Source organism: Nuphar pumila, chromosome 4 (assembly GCF_984573655.1).
Source record: "Nuphar pumila chromosome 4, dmNupPumi1.hap1.1, whole genome shotgun sequence".
Classification (NCBI taxonomy): Eukaryota; Viridiplantae; Streptophyta; class Magnoliopsida; order Nymphaeales; family Nymphaeaceae; genus Nuphar; species Nuphar pumila.
The window spans coordinates 133,926,208-133,943,113 of NC_143252.1; the positions used below are offsets into that span (position 1 = coordinate 133,926,208).

The 16,906-nt window shown below is 38.3% G+C and overlaps 1 protein-coding gene across 3 annotated transcripts in view; it reads left to right on the plus strand.

Moving 5' to 3' along the window:
* LOC149841137 (F-box/LRR-repeat protein 15-like) overlaps positions 1–16,906 on the plus strand; it is a 71,740-nt gene that overhangs the window by 30,827 nt on the left and 24,007 nt on the right. The window contains exons 12-16 of one of the 3 annotated variants that reach the window (XM_090003618.1): positions 6,908–7,068; positions 7,183–7,381; positions 9,718–10,187; positions 10,295–10,358; positions 10,613–10,699. In XM_090003618.1, the coding sequence (XP_089859744.1) occupies positions 6,908–7,068; positions 7,183–7,381; positions 9,718–10,187; positions 10,295–10,358; positions 10,613–10,699 (981 nt within the window). Of the gene's footprint in view, positions 1–6,907; positions 7,069–7,182; positions 7,382–9,646; positions 10,188–10,294; positions 10,359–10,612; positions 10,700–16,906 lie in introns of those variants that run through there. The other 2 variants (XM_090003619.1, XM_090003621.1) reach the window with 2 other exon arrangements.

Sequence of the window (16,906 nt, forward strand, 5' to 3'; positions counted from 1 at the left end):
TTTGCTCTAACTAGTAAGTAATTTCTGACATTGTCATTTCAAGGTATCTGACAAAGTCCTTGATGTGCAAGGCACAATATTTAGATGTGTCCCAGCTAAATGATGCTTAAACCGAGAGATACTAATTGAAGTAACAATATGACAATAGTTGCACTTGATTTTCAATTGGTTTATCAATGGCTCACAATGTGCCGAAATTTCATAACTTAAAAGATCACATTTTTACATTAGAAAAGCACGAACCAAGGCTTGATCTTTAGCATAAAAAACATGCTGAGCACATTGAATCGATACAACTTGCACCTATGATTTCTAGTATTTATATATATAGTGGATTGAAATTACAAAAACAGAAGAACTGAGGAATAAACTACAAGGGATGTCCTCCATGCATATTCATTTCTTGTTTATTACAATTTCAAATAATAATTTTTGCAGACATTTGGTAAATTTATATATTTTTACAGAAAAGGTACATGCATGGCCAAACCTTCTGTTGCATGGTATTAGGTATTATCAAATTTAGAAGATTAACGGATATTCCAATTGATTATTTTATAGTCAAGCTGGTGGTAGCAGCGACCACTAAGATTTCTATGTGAGATGTCTCTGTGGAAGCATAATGGACTATACATTTTGTAACTTAGTGCAATGGGAATTTGCTTGTCCACCAGTAAAATAAATGAGAAAAGATAGGATTTGGCTCTGTCTATGTTAGAAGATAGGGGCTTGTTTATATAGTTCTTGGAGCTTAGGGGTTGGTTTTTAGTGTTAGAGGCAAGGCTAGGGTTGCCACTATTGCTGCTGCTTTTTGACATGGATATTGGAGCCATATGCATAATATTATGGAGGATATTTAATTGTGGATTTGTGTGGCAAAGCATCTCTATGTGCTTGGTTTGTTCATGGGAGGTGTGATTGCTCATAATATATGTGATGCTTTTATTGTTATAACACATCTTTGATGGTGTTGATATGTCGACTCTCGTATCCTTTAAAAAGCTTCTTAGGAACACAAATTTGTAGTCGTGGTTACCATTTCTCGATATTCAGCTTCGGTCGATGAAAGCCATACATTTTGTTGCTTCTTGCACCTTTACGAAATGAGGGAGTCACTTTAGTTGAGTCTATCATTAGAGTCAGTGTATGCTATCAGATCCAAAGAAGAGGAAGATGATAGAAGAATCCAAACCCTTTGTATATAGTGTTCCTTAAGTATCTGCTAATTCGCCTTACAACACTCATGTGAACCGTCGTGGGTCCATGTTGTGACTTGCACTGTGGACATCATGATTCACGAGCTATGTTAGGTTGAGTAATAGATAAATATGTTAGAGAGCTGACATGTTTTCTCTTTAATTGCCCCTATCCAACCCATTTTGTAAATATCGATAACATTTGCCTATTAGTGGAATATTTGCAAATCTGTCTTATGTGTAATTGATAACTCGAAAACTAAGGCTCCTTTTGTACCTTAAAGCATGGTTGGCAAACTCTGCTGGTCAACTCGTGAGTTTTTATTCATTAACCATAAAGTGAAGGATATCTTGTGTGCCTCTTGAGGATTAGAACTTAGGAAGTGTTTAATACACTGGTGAAAGTGTCCCGAACCGAGCCTTCAGAATGGGGAATGTGTAGTGCGGAGCTCTAATGAGTGAAAAATGCATCGAGCGTAGGAACGCGCGGTATGCGTTGGCTTGATCGATGACGTGCGATGTTAGCATGACATGCGATGAGCAACAATATCGTCGTTGGTGCGACGATGTGAGAATCACCTTAGATGGTTCCAACCGAGTATGGTGATTCGGGGCGAGGCGAGTGAATGCCTAGGAGCCGACAAATGAGTTTGGGTGGTGCTCTTCGCTATGATATACAATCATCAACTGGTTCTCGGACTAGGGTCACAAGGCCTTGTCCATTCTGTGGCGAGGTTATGCTTAGGTGTGCCCATAGAGTCACGATACGGTCCATGGCACGCGAGGCTAAGCCATCTGTGCGCTTGCTAGTCGGTATGAGACGACTATGCACGTAAGTGGCATGAACCAGATAAAATATGCATTTGGAGATGCGCTTGATTAGCTTCCACTAGACAGCTGTGCACGAGGTTGTACGCAGGGCCAATGAAATGATTCAACATATGAAAAAGTGTTGGTGCAAGGCTTTTGACTGTTAGGCTGGCCTGACTGGGCAGTCTGGCATGTCGTGGGTTTGCGAAAAAGTCTATGCCCGTGACAAATTGGCATCAAAGCAAAAAGATTCACGGAGACCTTGTTGTTCAGTGAGTGCGACAGTGAAGAAGGCAATGATGGTTGGTCTCGTTTTCGCGAATTTGCGCAGCTGAAGTATAGTTGACCGAGGACAAAAGTTGTTGGTAGGGTGTTATGGGTCATCTTGTCGATGGTAAGACAAAGTGTAAGGTTGCTCGCAGGTAGAGCATGATGTTTGCCTTGTGCATGCAGAGAATACACGTTGGATTCAATTGGATGGATTTGCACAGTTGAGATGGGAGACTCAAACTTTTATGTTCTCTCCCGAGATTGTGGGTTAGCAGAGCCTTGAGATTGACAGTTCTTCTGTGGATTGTGTATGCGGAAAAAGTCGTTTGTGACTCATCGATTTGGTTTCTGCGGGAACATGTTTGCTGCCTCGAGATGTGAGTTGCAACGTTGGGCCGTGAGTTGCCCCTTGTTTGGACGAGTGACTAAGAAGACAATTTGAAGGACCGCTTTGGGGTGATACAAAAGTAGGCGTCCCCCACTTGAGGACTATGTTGGATCATTGAAAAATCTAAAGTTGTTGCTTTAAGGGACTTGGTACCCCTGCGACACGCATTGGTGGTTGCTCTTCTCTACGAGGACCACGAAAGGCTTGAAATTGCCCTTGTTGGGGTCAGAAGGTGCCCCAACCATGAGCGTGAAGACGACAAGTTTGCCTTGCGGGCGAGGATGACCCGTTTGTGTATGGGACTACACCGGGGTCCCACGAGGGACTTAAATGAGTTTCCTATGTGTAGCTTTTGGATGCACGAGGGTGCGTGTGGGTTAGGGCTAATACCCCCAGGAATCACCTTAGGTGGTTCCAACCGGGTATGGTGACTCGGGGCTAGGCGAGTGAATGCCTAAGAGCCGACGAATGAGTTTGGGTGGTGCTCTTCGCTATAGCATATAATCATCAACTGGTCTTCAGACTGGGGGTTGCAAGGCCTTGTCCCTTCTATGCCGAAGTTATGCGTGGGTGTGCTAATGGAGTCAGGATACGTTCCGTGACACGCGAGGCTAAGGCATCCGTGCACTTGCTAGTCGGTATGAGACGACTATACACGAAAGTGGCATGGACCAGATAAAATATGCATTTGGAGATGCGCTTGATCAACTTCTGCTAAACAGTTGTGCACGAGGTGGTGCACAAGGCCAATGAAATGATTAAACACATGAAAAAGTGTTGGTGCGCGGCCTTTGGCCGTTAAGGTGGCCAGACTGTTCGTCGCGGGGTTGCGAAAAATTCTATGCCCGTAACAGATAGTATATGAAGGAAAAAGGGGAGCCGAGTAGTAATATGGCTCCCTCTAAGGTGAAATTGGTGTCTTAATGAAAGAGGGACTTAGTGTTATGAAATCTTCAAGAGGGCTGGTTGGGAGTTGTATGATGAAAATTCTCATGTGGTAACCCTATAGGTGTTGTATAACCCTAGTATACATGTGAGAGATCCTGGCGAATTGTTTAATGGCCATTCCAATTACATCTAAGAAGTTCACATTTGTCATGAAAAATACTCGAGAATATAAGCCTGGGGAAGCCTATAATGGTATGAATGAAAAGAATGAGTCAGAGTGTTCATATTGCAGAAGGTCTGGGTACGCTGGGAGGACTTCTTGTTATGTAGTAGGGAAGCAAACCCCTAGGTGCCGTCTTGCCTATGATGTTCTTCAAGGAAAAAATGATATTATTGAAAAAGATATAGCTTTCTTGATGAAGGATATTGAAGAATTAGAGCTTCGTTTAGCAGTCAATAGAAAAGATGATGCAATTATTTTTGCTTCCAAGCCTTATCATGTAGAACAAGTTGCCAAAGACTCATCCTGTATGACATCTTCTTGGATTATAGATTCAGGTGCCACAGATCACTAGTCAGGTATGAGGCCTTTGTTCTCCAACTTTCATGTATCATCCCATAATAGGAATTTGCAGTTGGCCGATGGATCTTCGTTCTCGATTCTTGGGAAAAGAACCATCAGCATACCTCACTTCCCTTACATTCAGTGTTGCATGCACCAAAGTTTCCTGTCAACCTTTTATTTGTCAGTTCTCTTACCATAGATCTCAATTGTAGTATAACCTTTTTCCCTACACATTGTGTCCTTCAAGACTTGAAAACGGCTATGATCTATGGTTGTGGACATGAAAATGAAGGTCTATATACCCTGTGTTCCTTCGTTATTAACATATACTAATACCAAGTTGTCTCTCCCACTAAAGAGTGCTTTGCTATTGCATTTGAGATTGGGGCATTAGATTGTTATATCCAAATGTTGTGATTTTAAAAAATAATCATGTCATCCATTGTCAAACTTATCAAAAGGCTAAACAGAGTAGAACCTTCCTTCCAATTATTACATCTAGGAGTGCTATCTCATTTGAACTGGTTCATTATGATGTTTGGGGTCCAGCTCCTATAGTATTTTTCTTGGGGTACAAATACTTTGTCTCATTTTTAGTTGATTACTCTAGGATGACAACTGGTTCATTATGATGTTTACAGTGGTTTGGACATATTCGACGAAGGCCTAATGATGCTCCAGTTAGAAGGATGGAGAAATGAGAAAATATATTAGTTAAAAGAGGTCGGGGTAGGCCTAGGAAGACATGGATGGAGATGATAGGAAAGGATATCTTTGAACCTCACCGAGGACATGGCATTGGATAGAAATGATTGGAGGAGAAGGATTCATGTGGAAGACCCAGAATGATTTTCTTTTTTGGTTCATATCGCCGACCCCAATTGTTTTGGGATGAAGGCGTAATTGTTGTTGTTGTTGTACTCTAGGATGACAACTGTTTACTTCTTCAAGTCCCAAGGATGAGGTGAGCTTTGTGTTCAAAATCTATCATAAAGTGGTTGATAATCAATACCATGCATCAGTCAATGTTTTGTGCTTATATATATATCACATAAATACAAAATAAATTCAGAAAATCAAAATCCATTTTTCCAACAAGACAACAACATAAATTAATTTAACATTTAACAACCAACTAAACTAGTAACATGCTAACAACTTTTATTCAAAGAATCAAAATTCAATAACAAGTAAATCTATAACTAACAAATTAACATTTAAGAAACAAGTTATAGCAAGCTAATAACAATTTTAGATAAATTTTTAATAGACAGCAATGTAATGAAATGGTGGTCTTCAACAAAAGCACGAGAAACCTTCAAAAGAGTGACTATTGGAGACACCTCAATCACAATCCATAAAAGGGTAAAAATGGAAGAACACACTAAAATAATAAATCTTTATTTCTTCGCAAGAAATGCTTAAAAAGCATTGAGATACAATGAAGGGAGATGACCCCTATTTATATAAAGAGCTCTCCTTGAGAGTTGTTGGACCTAGTCCAACGGCTCTAAATATAGCCGTTGGACTAGGTCCAACGACTATATTCTAGTCACCTAGTTGGGACTTGACTAGATTATAGTATCTAGTTCTAAATGAACTAGATAATAAATAAAATAAAAGAAAAAAAATATATTAAAAATATAATAATAATATTATTATATTATATTATTATTATATATATATATTATATATGATACATTTTATATTTTAACAAGTAATACCTAACAATTAGCGCTTAGCAAACAAAAATATAGAAAATCTATATTTAGTAAAAATATCTAATAATCTATATTCTATATGAAAATAGATAATCTATATTCAGTCTGAATATCTAATAAATAATAATCTATTTTCTTTCTGAAAATAGATAATCTATATTCAGTCTGATATCTAATAGTTTACTATTCTTAATGGTGCTGAAAATGTCTAAATAATCTATATCCAGTCTTAAAATATCCAAATATATATGCTATAGTGTATATAAACTGATAATATAAATTGAATACAAAATAAAAATATGAACTCAATATATGTACATTATAAACTGAAAATGTAAACTAAATATATGAAAATATAAACTGAAAATACCCTAAAAAAATTGAAAACACCCTATATCATTGGCCGAGAGATGCTCCTATCTCTTCACTGTCCACCGGAGGTCGCTTGAGTGTTGCGAGGTGAGCTCCTCTAGTCGTCGGAGGTCACAAGAGAGAGAGAGAGAGAGAGAGAGAGAGAGAGAGAGAGAGAGAGAGAGAGAGAGAGAGAGAGAGTCTTGGGCATCAGGAGAGCAGAGGGGGGGGGGGGGTTATAGGGTGGAGCGGCACCAAAATGGCCCTGCCCCTTTGACCTTGGTCAAACCAAGGTTTTAATGCAGACCCGACTCGGCGCAGTGCATAACCCGACCTGCGGTATACCTCCACTGTGCCCAGTACCCGCTCCTGTGTAGATCAGTGTCTACACGGGTACGATGACCTCCCAGGCATGTCTATGTGACATAGGCATTTACTTATCAATTCAGTTGTGATTAAACTTTTCGAAATTGATAAGCTGTCCTTTGCTTATCAATACCTGGAAATGTAGTGGAAATTTATAGGAATAATTAGTTCTTCCTTGTGAAAATAATCCAAGAAGTTTCACTATAAGTTTAGCATCAACCAAGACATGTCCCACTTTACCGTTTGAGGCAATATTACAATTCTTAATTTTTCTTTTGATTTTTTGAATCTTGAATTCCTTATTTGGATGCACAAACTACTTTGATTCTTTTTCATCTTTTGGTCCCTGCAGGTGGGACTCAGGTCACTTAATCTTGGTATATGTCCCAAATTGATTGCACTTCAGCTTGAAGCACCACAAATGACGATATTGGAATTGAAGGGTTGTGGTGTGCTGTCGCAAGCAGCAATAAATTGTCCAAACTTGATATCCCTTGATGCATCTTTTTGCAGGTAATATTTAACATCTTTTTCTTTTAGATTATATCCTAATACCATGTTAATTTTTTTTCTTACTGTTTTTCTATATATAGATATTTATCTGACACGAATGATCTTTATTTTCAGTCAACTCCAGGATGATTGCCTCTCAGCAACAACTGCTTCCTGTCCATATATCGAGTCATTGATCTTGATGTCCTGTCCATCTGTTGGTCCTGAGGGGTTGTCATCATTGCGCCGTCTTCCAAATTTGACCTTACTCGACTTGTCATACACATTTTTAACGAACTTGCAACCTGTTTTTGAGAGTTGCACACAACTTAAGGTAACATGCCTGTATGCTTGGAAGATGTAGATTGTTGGAGATAAAGAGGATTTATGTATCATTTTTTAGTATTAGGAGTTTCTGCCTATCTAGAACTGTTTCTTGCCTTACATCTCATTCATATTCAGCTATGTAGTCAAAAGCGCTAGGTGGTTTCTAGTCGGTAGACCCCAAAAAGACTAGTCGAGGACTAGGCGGGACTAGTTGGTACCCTAATTAAAAAATAAAAAAGTACACAAAATATACATAGAAATATGTTTAATTCTTTTACTAATAAGATGTTTTCATTATACTAGTACAAAATTACACATGCTTTCATAAAATATATTAATATACATATATATAATTGTACACACACAATATATATATTTCAATTATTCATAATATATTCAGTATAATCAACAAAATATGCTTTCAACCTTTCACATAAGCAAAATAATACATACATATATAGATAACATATCACATAATTCATAATACTAAACATGATCTAAGGATTTTATAGAAAAATTCTTCAGAAATAAACACACATAAAAAACATAATCAATTAAAATTAACTGTGCATGCTTTCAATGTTTCACAGAAAAAATCCCAAAAGCAAAGTAGCACAAAAATCCCCAAAGCAAAGTAGCACGCACGCACACACGCTCACACGTAATAACTAAGCATGTTTTCATGATTTAACAGAACAAATCACACAAACACACGTATATATAATTATATATCTAAAAAAAAATAACAATATATATAAGAATAATAAATGTCTAAACTGCCCTCATGCCTAGGCAGAGGCAGCCTAGTCGGCAAAATTGGTACCTTTTAAGGTACCCACCTAGGAATTGCAAAGCCTAGGCGTTTTACGACTAGGCAGAGTAGTCGGTGCCTAGTTGTGGCTTTTGACTACATAGATATTCTGACTGTGTCAATAATATTGAAAAGAATTTGATTGCTTATATTATAAACAAAATCATTTATGCAACATTAAGAATTCTAGGAACTCAATTTCTTATTTGTATGCATTTTTGTGCAATTATCATCTCATTTTCACATGAAATTAAATTTTTAATTTAAAAAAGTTTCCTTTTCTGTTTTAAATGTTTACGCTTTTCTTTTGTGAAAAGCTTGGTTCATCGTGGAATAGTAAATAATATGTGGATTGTTCTAGATAATTTTTGCCAATCCTTTTTGGAATTTTTCGCCAATCCTCTTGGCAATTATGATTGCATAATAATTTTATCCATAATCTAAGATGTAGAATACTAAAATCATAGTCACAGATCTTGTTATCGGGATTTTATCGGCAAAGGAAAATCTCACAATAAATTTTTTGATATTTACATGAAGAAATCACCCCCCAAGATTAGAGACCTAGCGGCGCTGGCTTTGCCTGCCGTACTTAAGCTCGTTATCCTGACAACGTAAAACTCCGTGGGCTTACCCCTTGCTGCCGCTAGGGAGTCACGATGCTTCAGCTTGCGCAAGGGGTGACACCCATGAAATTTGAACCTAGACCACCTGCCTAGGTCCCATCCCACTACGCCAAGCCCCTTTGGGGCTTCACAGTTTTTTTTCCCATGTTTTACATGGAGAAACCACAGCTCAGGGTATGGAGACTTTGTCGCCCTCGTCGAGGGCGTAGAACACCGTGGCTAGGACCCTCGATCCCCCAGGGCCTATACTGGGCTTCGGCTTATGCAAGGGGGTAGCGCCCGCTAGAACTGAACCCCGACTGGTGGTGTGCCAGTCTGCTCCAACTACGCTAACCCCTTGGGGGCTCACAATAATTAAAAAAGTGATTTTCTTGGGAAAATCTTGGGAATATATAGGTATATCTAAAATTTAAAAATATATAATAAAATACATATAAAAATAAATAAAACATTAATATGACATTAATAACAGGATAATATTGCGTTAAAAACATGATATTTTTAAAATAGGTGATATTTTGAAAAATATCACATTTTTTCAGTTTTTCTCGGTTTTTTGAAAATCTCACGATAAAATCACAACATTTTAGAAAAATGACCATTGACCAATATTTATGACTATGACTAAAAGCATTAATGATTTTTTTCCAAATATTTGTTTACAATGTTTGGTTATTGTAATTAACATTGCAAATGCTATCTGGAAAGATCATGTGGATTTTCAAATGTACATTGTGGTGCCTGGATGCACACACATGCATGCATATTCATTTTGTTATATCATTTCACTCCTTTGAAAGGCATTCATAGTCATACGCATTTGTTGCTGTAACAGAATTACCCAAATCCCATTTATCCCAAGGGAATTATTAGAAGGATTGAATCCTTGATTATTCTTTCCTGAAGGTCCTGAAGTTGCAAGCATGCAAGTATCTTGTTAACTCCTCTCTGGATGCTCTTCATAAAGGAGGTGCTCTTCCAGCCCTTCGTGAGCTCGACTTGTCTTATGGGAGTATTTGCCAGTCTGCCATTGAAGAGCTTCTAGCCTCTTGTACCCATCTTACACATGTGAGTTTGAATGGATGTGCTAACATGCATGATCTTGATTGGAGCTCTGGTGTTGGTGAAAGTTTCCCGTTTTCAAGTGCTGATCAATCATTTCATCATCTACCTGGTTTTGGAGAGGACAGAGAGATCAATGATGAGCCTGTTCGTTTGCTTCAGAATCTCAATTGTGTTGGTTGCCCAAACATAAAAAAAGTTGTTATTCCTTCATCTGCACGCTGTGTTCATTTGTCATCATTGAACCTATCTTTGTCTGCTAATCTGAACGAAGTCAACTTATCATGTTGCAACCTGTGTTTCTTGAATTTGAGGTTAGTCTATTCTTTCTTTTCTGTATAGGAGAACTGAGGGTTGCATGCATGCACTTGAAATTATTTTCTTGCTTGTATAGTCAACATGTTCTTTTTTCTTGGTTCAGCAATTGCTGCTCATTGGAGATTTTGGTGCTGGATTGCCCCAGGTTGGCCAGCCTTTTGCTTCAGGTTGGTATTCGTACTGTTAAACACTTGATTGGTTTAATTAAAACAGTTGGCAACACGTTCCTGGGGTATGAGTTTATGTTATATCCAACATGCTGTGGAATATATTCATCATGCATACAAAATCTACTTTAAAATGTGACATTTGTAGAATACAAATTCTATTTGTTAACGTGTCATTATTGTTTTCAGTTTCTCTTGGTGTATAAGCCATACTTATTTCTTCCTTTTTCTTATTTTTGTACGATGATCTGCAGTCTTGTGGGATCGAAGAGCAAGTTGTGGAAGATGCAATATCACACTGCAATGTGCTAGAAACACTGGATATCCGGTTTTGTCCAAAGGTAAGAATTCCAAGTTAGTCTGTGTATCTGTATTTCCTTTCACCTTTTTTGTTTTCTTAATCTCAATGAGTCACACCATTCTTCTCACCTAATTTTAGCATTAGTGCTTAAAATCTGTGGTATATGGGTTGGTTACCTGTCCATGCTGTAGCAGTTTGAAGGATATAAGGGGCTCATATTAAATCCACATGGAAAATGTGGCTCTGGTAATACTTCTTGCAGACATGAATATTTATGACATTTCCTATCTAAATCTAAACGTGGCACATCTGGATGTGGTTTGACCCATATCTGACCTGTTTTCAGCCCTACAGAGAACTAAGGTTGGAAAGGTGTTTGTGCATTATTTGAAGCTGAGGGAAGACCAAGGTCAAAATATAGTCCTTGACTTGTAACTAAGATTGCCAATTTTGTTGGTACTATCTAGAAAACCCAGTTATCTGCAGATTATCTCCCAAGACCATATCTCGTGGTAATTATCATGGTCATTAATGTTGGGCAGGCTTCACATAAGGAGTGTGGATGTTAGTTTTCAGCGGTCTGCTAAAATGGTTGCCTGAATTGCACTGACCTGCCATTTGCAAAATTGAGGTATCTCTTTGAAGGTTAAACGATGGGGAAATTCATTATGAAATTTCTATTCTTGATCCATCTGCGATATAGCCAAGGGTAGGTGCAACCAGATGCAAAAAGTGATGCTGATTAGAAGAACATGAATTGACATTTCAGTAGGAATAACATTAAGTTTGAATGAACTATTTCACACATTTGAATAAGAGCAGCTTTTACCAGAAATTTTTGTTGTAAGCACGGAGTTGAGTGAAAATAAGGACAAATTTTGATGCATTTTTTATGAACTACATCAAAGTGACTGACCAGAGTCAGCAATGTTTCTAGTGTCCACCTTTGGAGGGCAAAAGCGATGCACTTCATGAGTGTCAGTGACCAGACGTGAATTGTGTGACAATTTAGATTGTTGAACGAAAAGACAATGCATATTCTATAGCAGCTAGCATTCCTTACAGTGGAAAGCAATGTTTAAAAACTTGCAGAGTCAGCTCAGTGTCTGCTCACCTGGTAAAAAAATTGAATGACCAGATTTTTCACAAGACTCGGCCAAGTCGCAAGTTGGCTGAGTTTTTATATAAGTCTGCTATGAAAGTTGGGTCAACTTATGACTAAGCTGAGTCCTATGTAAATATACATTGAGTTTACAATGTATATATCTTGCATAATCTATACTTATGTATACTTTTGTAACAGTATATCATATATGTATATACATAATTACCTATATATCTATTTGATTCAATATATTTGAAAGTTAACATGATCCTGCTGAGTCACCGAGTTGACTCGCTGAGTTACTAGTGAAGGCACTGCCACGTCGAGTCCTGAGTCATTGGATTTTAAAACATTGGTGGAAGGTTCTGTTAAAAATGTAAATGTAAAATATATATATATATATATATATATATATATATATTAATGTGGAACTAGAGTTAGGATAGGATTAGTTTTTCCTTTTTTTAGTTTCCTTTTTCCTTTCTTTTTGGTTAAGAGAGGACTAGTCAACATCAGTTGACTAGTCAACCTAAAGGGACGTTGGGGTCCCAACGACTCTCTCGTGAGCCCCCTCTTTCATGTGTATAAATATGGGGTAAAACCAGAGTTACCGGAAGCTTCTTAGGTAGGTGGGAAGCTCGCTTCCCGGAAACTCGCTTCGAAAGCGCAATACTCCTCGCTTTCGAAACTTCATGGGAAGCTCGATTCCCCCACGCTTCTTTTATGCTTCTCATATACATGGTCTATGCATGCTATATACTTTTCTCACGTTTCTTTTCATCTTTTTCATGTATATTCTCTCACGCTTTCACTCACTTTCCATGTACTTTCTTTAAATTGGTAACCAACATTGTTAGATTTTAACAAAAAATTTAACTCTTTTCCAGAAAAATCATGAAATATAAGAATGATCAATTTTATTTTAGTTTTTATTTGTTTCTTGTTTGATTTCATATTGCTTCATTTTTTATTCATATTTTGCTTTTAAATTGAAACTTCGCTTCTCGCTTCGTATAAATTTTAAAATGCCTTGCTTCTCGCTTCTGCTACCTGTATCGTTTCCTGCTTTCACTTCCTAGTTTGGCAACCTTGGGTAAAACCCCACTATCGTGTATGCTTCTTGCATGGTCTTGATCAATAAAATAGTATTTTTATTTCTTGTGTTTGAAAAAGGTACATAGGATCTGACCCGATCCATGTAACATGTAACGTAACCATGTAACTTTTGTTTTTCGTTTATCGGGTCTGGATACACCAGACCCGGACCCATACTGTAATGTAACTTAAATATCTAAGTTTAGGTCACGATTTCATTACTGAAATCGTGACAGCCGTAACTGCTCTCTCTCCCTCTCTCTCTCTCTATTCTCTTTCTCATCGCAGGTGCAGCGTGAAGAAAAGCTTTCATCGTAAAGGAAAACTTTCATGGTATCAGAGCATTAGATCCATCTAGGGGTCGAAGGGGATTCCAAAGGTGCGACAGATCAAAGGTTTGAGGTCGTTCATCTCCCATCTTCCTTTCTTCTTCAGATTTTTTTTTCTCTACCTCCATCCCCAATTTCTATCTATCGTTTTCCCTTTCTATCTCTCGTTTTTTTTTCCTTTTTTTTCTGTTTCTCTTCAGTCTTTTCTTCTCCTGTTTAGTGGATTCACACCTCACGTGAATCCCTAAGCTGTTCACGTAAGGGAATCACGTGAAATCTCTTCAGTCTTTTCTTCTTCTACTGGGCTGGATCCGCAGTCTGATCGTGCTTTCGGCACAGACCTGCGACATCAAATCTGGGATTCTAAATCCCTTTGATGTCCAGCCTGCTGTTTGTGTGATAACTTCTTTGAGTCGACTCTCAGAACCCCTTTCTCGTATTATATTCCTTTTGACTGTTACCAGTGGGATTCACATTGAAAATACAGTCTGGATTTTGTTTCTCTTCTTTTTCTTTCGTTCCTCATTACTTCCACGTTAAAATTACAGTCTGAATTTCTTTTCATTGCTTAAATATCCGACCTTAATAAAAAAAAATACAGTGGGATTCACATTGAATTTCTTGGAATACAGTCTGCATTTCTTTTGACAGCCTCTGGTCACCAATTTTCGAGTTTCTCAGTCGTCGTAAAAAAAAAAAGGCAAATCTTTCTGGCTGCAGACTGAGCATTCTGTGGGTACTCTGGTAACACAAAAAGGGGTTCTTTTTCTTGTTAAAACTCTTCTTCATGGATCTTCATTCCTCTTCATCCAATCTTTCTTCAAGTTTTCTCACTCAACTCGTTTCTGAAAAGTTAACTACCTCAAACTTCTTGATTTGGAAGAGACAAATCATTCCTTTTATAAGGAGTCAAGGTCTCTTAGGTCACCTTGATGGAACCACTCTCGCTCCACTCGAATTTGTTACGAGAGAAGAAAAAGATGACAAAGGAGTAAGTTCAATTGTGTATGTCAAGAATGTAGAGTACCTCAACTGGGAAAGGAAAGATCAGTCGGTGGTTGCATATATCACTTCCACCTTGTCCCAAGAGGTCCTTGTTGCAATTCCCGACAATTGTACTGCTTTGCAACTTTGGGAAAAATTGGTTCAAACATATTCACAAGTTTCGCAGGCACGAATGGTTTTTCTCAAGAGGGAATTTCAAATGCTGAGAAAAGATTCCATGACCATCATGGAATATCTAAACAAGATGAAGACTATCACAGACCAACTTGCAGTTATAGGATGCGCGGTGAGTGACAGTGATATGGTGCAACAGACTCTGAGTGGATTGGGATCCGACTACAATATGATCGTCACTTCACTATTGTGTCTCCCTGCCCTTCCTACCTTTGATGAGTTGCGAGCAAAATTGATTCAGTATGAGATGACTCTGAAAGGGTTCTCTGAGGAATCTCACATTCACACAAATTCCCAAGAAGTTTTTGCCACAGGAGTGACTTATGGTAGAGGACGAGGAAGACAATGGCGCAGTGGACACGGAGGGCGTGGTCTGCTTCCCACTCCAAATACGTCAGCTCATGCGCAGGGATCAAGAACCATTCCTACTTGCTTCCTTTGTAACAAAAAGGGGCATATCAAGGCGAATTGTTGGCATAATCCAGAGAATAAAGGAAAGGGTCCACAAACAAAAAACAAAAGGAAGGTATCAAATAGTGTAGAGATTAAAGATCTGCTAATATCTGCCTTGTCAGAGTTGAAATTGAAGCAGAGTGATGAAGGTACTTGGTTTGTCGACTCAGGAGCAGCGACTCATGTGACAGGTGATGCAGGTAAGATTTCTAATCCCATTCCTTATTTTGGAAAAAGTAAGATTGTCACTGGAGATGGATCCCACCATCCTGTTTCTCATGTCGGAAAAACTGTCATTCCCATGTCATATTCCACTCTTACTCTTTCAGACGTTCCTCATGCTCCTGACATTAAGAAAAATATTGTCTCTGTTTCCAAACTTATTGATGATAATAATGCTTCAGTTGAATTCACTCCCTTCTCTGTGCAGGTTAAGGACCTACGCACGAGGGAAACATTCGCTGAAGGAAAGAGACGAGGCAATATGTATGTCTTTGAAGAAGCTCCTTGTCATGCTGTTCGTCCAGTTCACCTGAATTCAAAGCCCTCATTAGAGTCGTGTTCATCCTCTTCTGCTAATGTTTTTAGTATTTCTGAATGTAATAAGCCATTCTTATGGCATAGTCGGTTAGCACATTGTGGGAGTCATTTTATTGAGAAACTTGTATCTAATAATCTCATTCCAAAAGAAAGTCTCAATAGGGATGAGAAAAGTCACAAATGTTCCAGTTGTCTTTCCTGCAAGAGTCATGTATTGCCTCTTCATTCCATTAATAAGAGAGCTTCAAAACCTTTTGAGATAATCTGTTCTGATGTATGGGGACCCGCTCCAATTGCCTCTGGATCTGGAAGCAAATACTATCTAATATTTGTTGATAACTATTCTCGATACACTTGGATATATTTCATAAAAAATAAGTCGGAAGTCTTCTCTTTGTTTCAAAATTTTCTTTCCCTTGTCAAAAATCAATTTTCTGAGTCCGTTCAATTTTTCCAATGTGATGGAGGTGGGGAATTCTCATCCCGTGATTTTATTGCTTTTCTTCAAAATAACGGTATAGGAAGAAGGGTGTCCTGTCCTCACACCCCTCAACAAAATGGAATTGCTGAACGAAAACACAGGCATATCGTTGAAAGTGCCATGAGTATGCTCCATGACAGCAATCTTCCCATCAACTTATGGACAGAAGCTTTTTATTCTGCCGTGCATGTGATAAATAGACTGCCTATGGTTGTTTTGGAAAATAAGTCTCCTTATCACTGCCTTTTTGGAACTCATCCTAGTTATTATGATCTGCGTGTTTTTGGTTGTGTCTGCTATGTACATATCGATCAGTCCCTGAGAAACAAGTTTCAAGACAAGGCCCAAAAGTGCAGATATGTGGGATATGCAGATGACTACAAAGGATATAGGTGTTATGATCCCACCAACAAACGCATCAGAACCTCAAGAAACGTTGTCTTTGATGAACAAAATTTTGATCACAGAGCTGACACAACGAATATGCCAACTGAAATTTATTATCCTTGGCTGAGCTCAGAACTTTTTGCTGGTTCCAATGAAGCATGTTCCTCAGACTGTGTGCAACAAGAAGGAGAGGTGTTTGAGAACACTGGGACGTCGGAGTCACAGAATGCAGAAGAAATACAAATACCGGGCAAATACAAAGGTATTGTCTATTCTAGACAGAGGCCGACAACATCAAGCCATTCAGATCATGTCTCAGTCGCCAATCCTGTGCCTTCTCATACTCTTGCAACCAGAAAATCAAACTGCATACGACATCCTATTGACAGGTGGGTCAGTTATAACAACTTCTCCTTGGATCTTCAACTGTTTTTAACTGCCATCACTAAGGACGAAGAGCCCATCATGTATTATCAGGCAGCCGCTTCTATGAAATGGGTAGAAGCCATGAATGATGAAATGCAAGCCTTGCATGAATGTGGAACATGGGAAGTTGTTCCCAGACCACCTGATAAAAATGTTGTCGGATGCAAATGGGTCTACAAAATCAAGTACAAGCCAGATGGAACAATTGAACGATATAAGGCAAGGCTTGTAGCAAAAGGATTCACTCAAGAA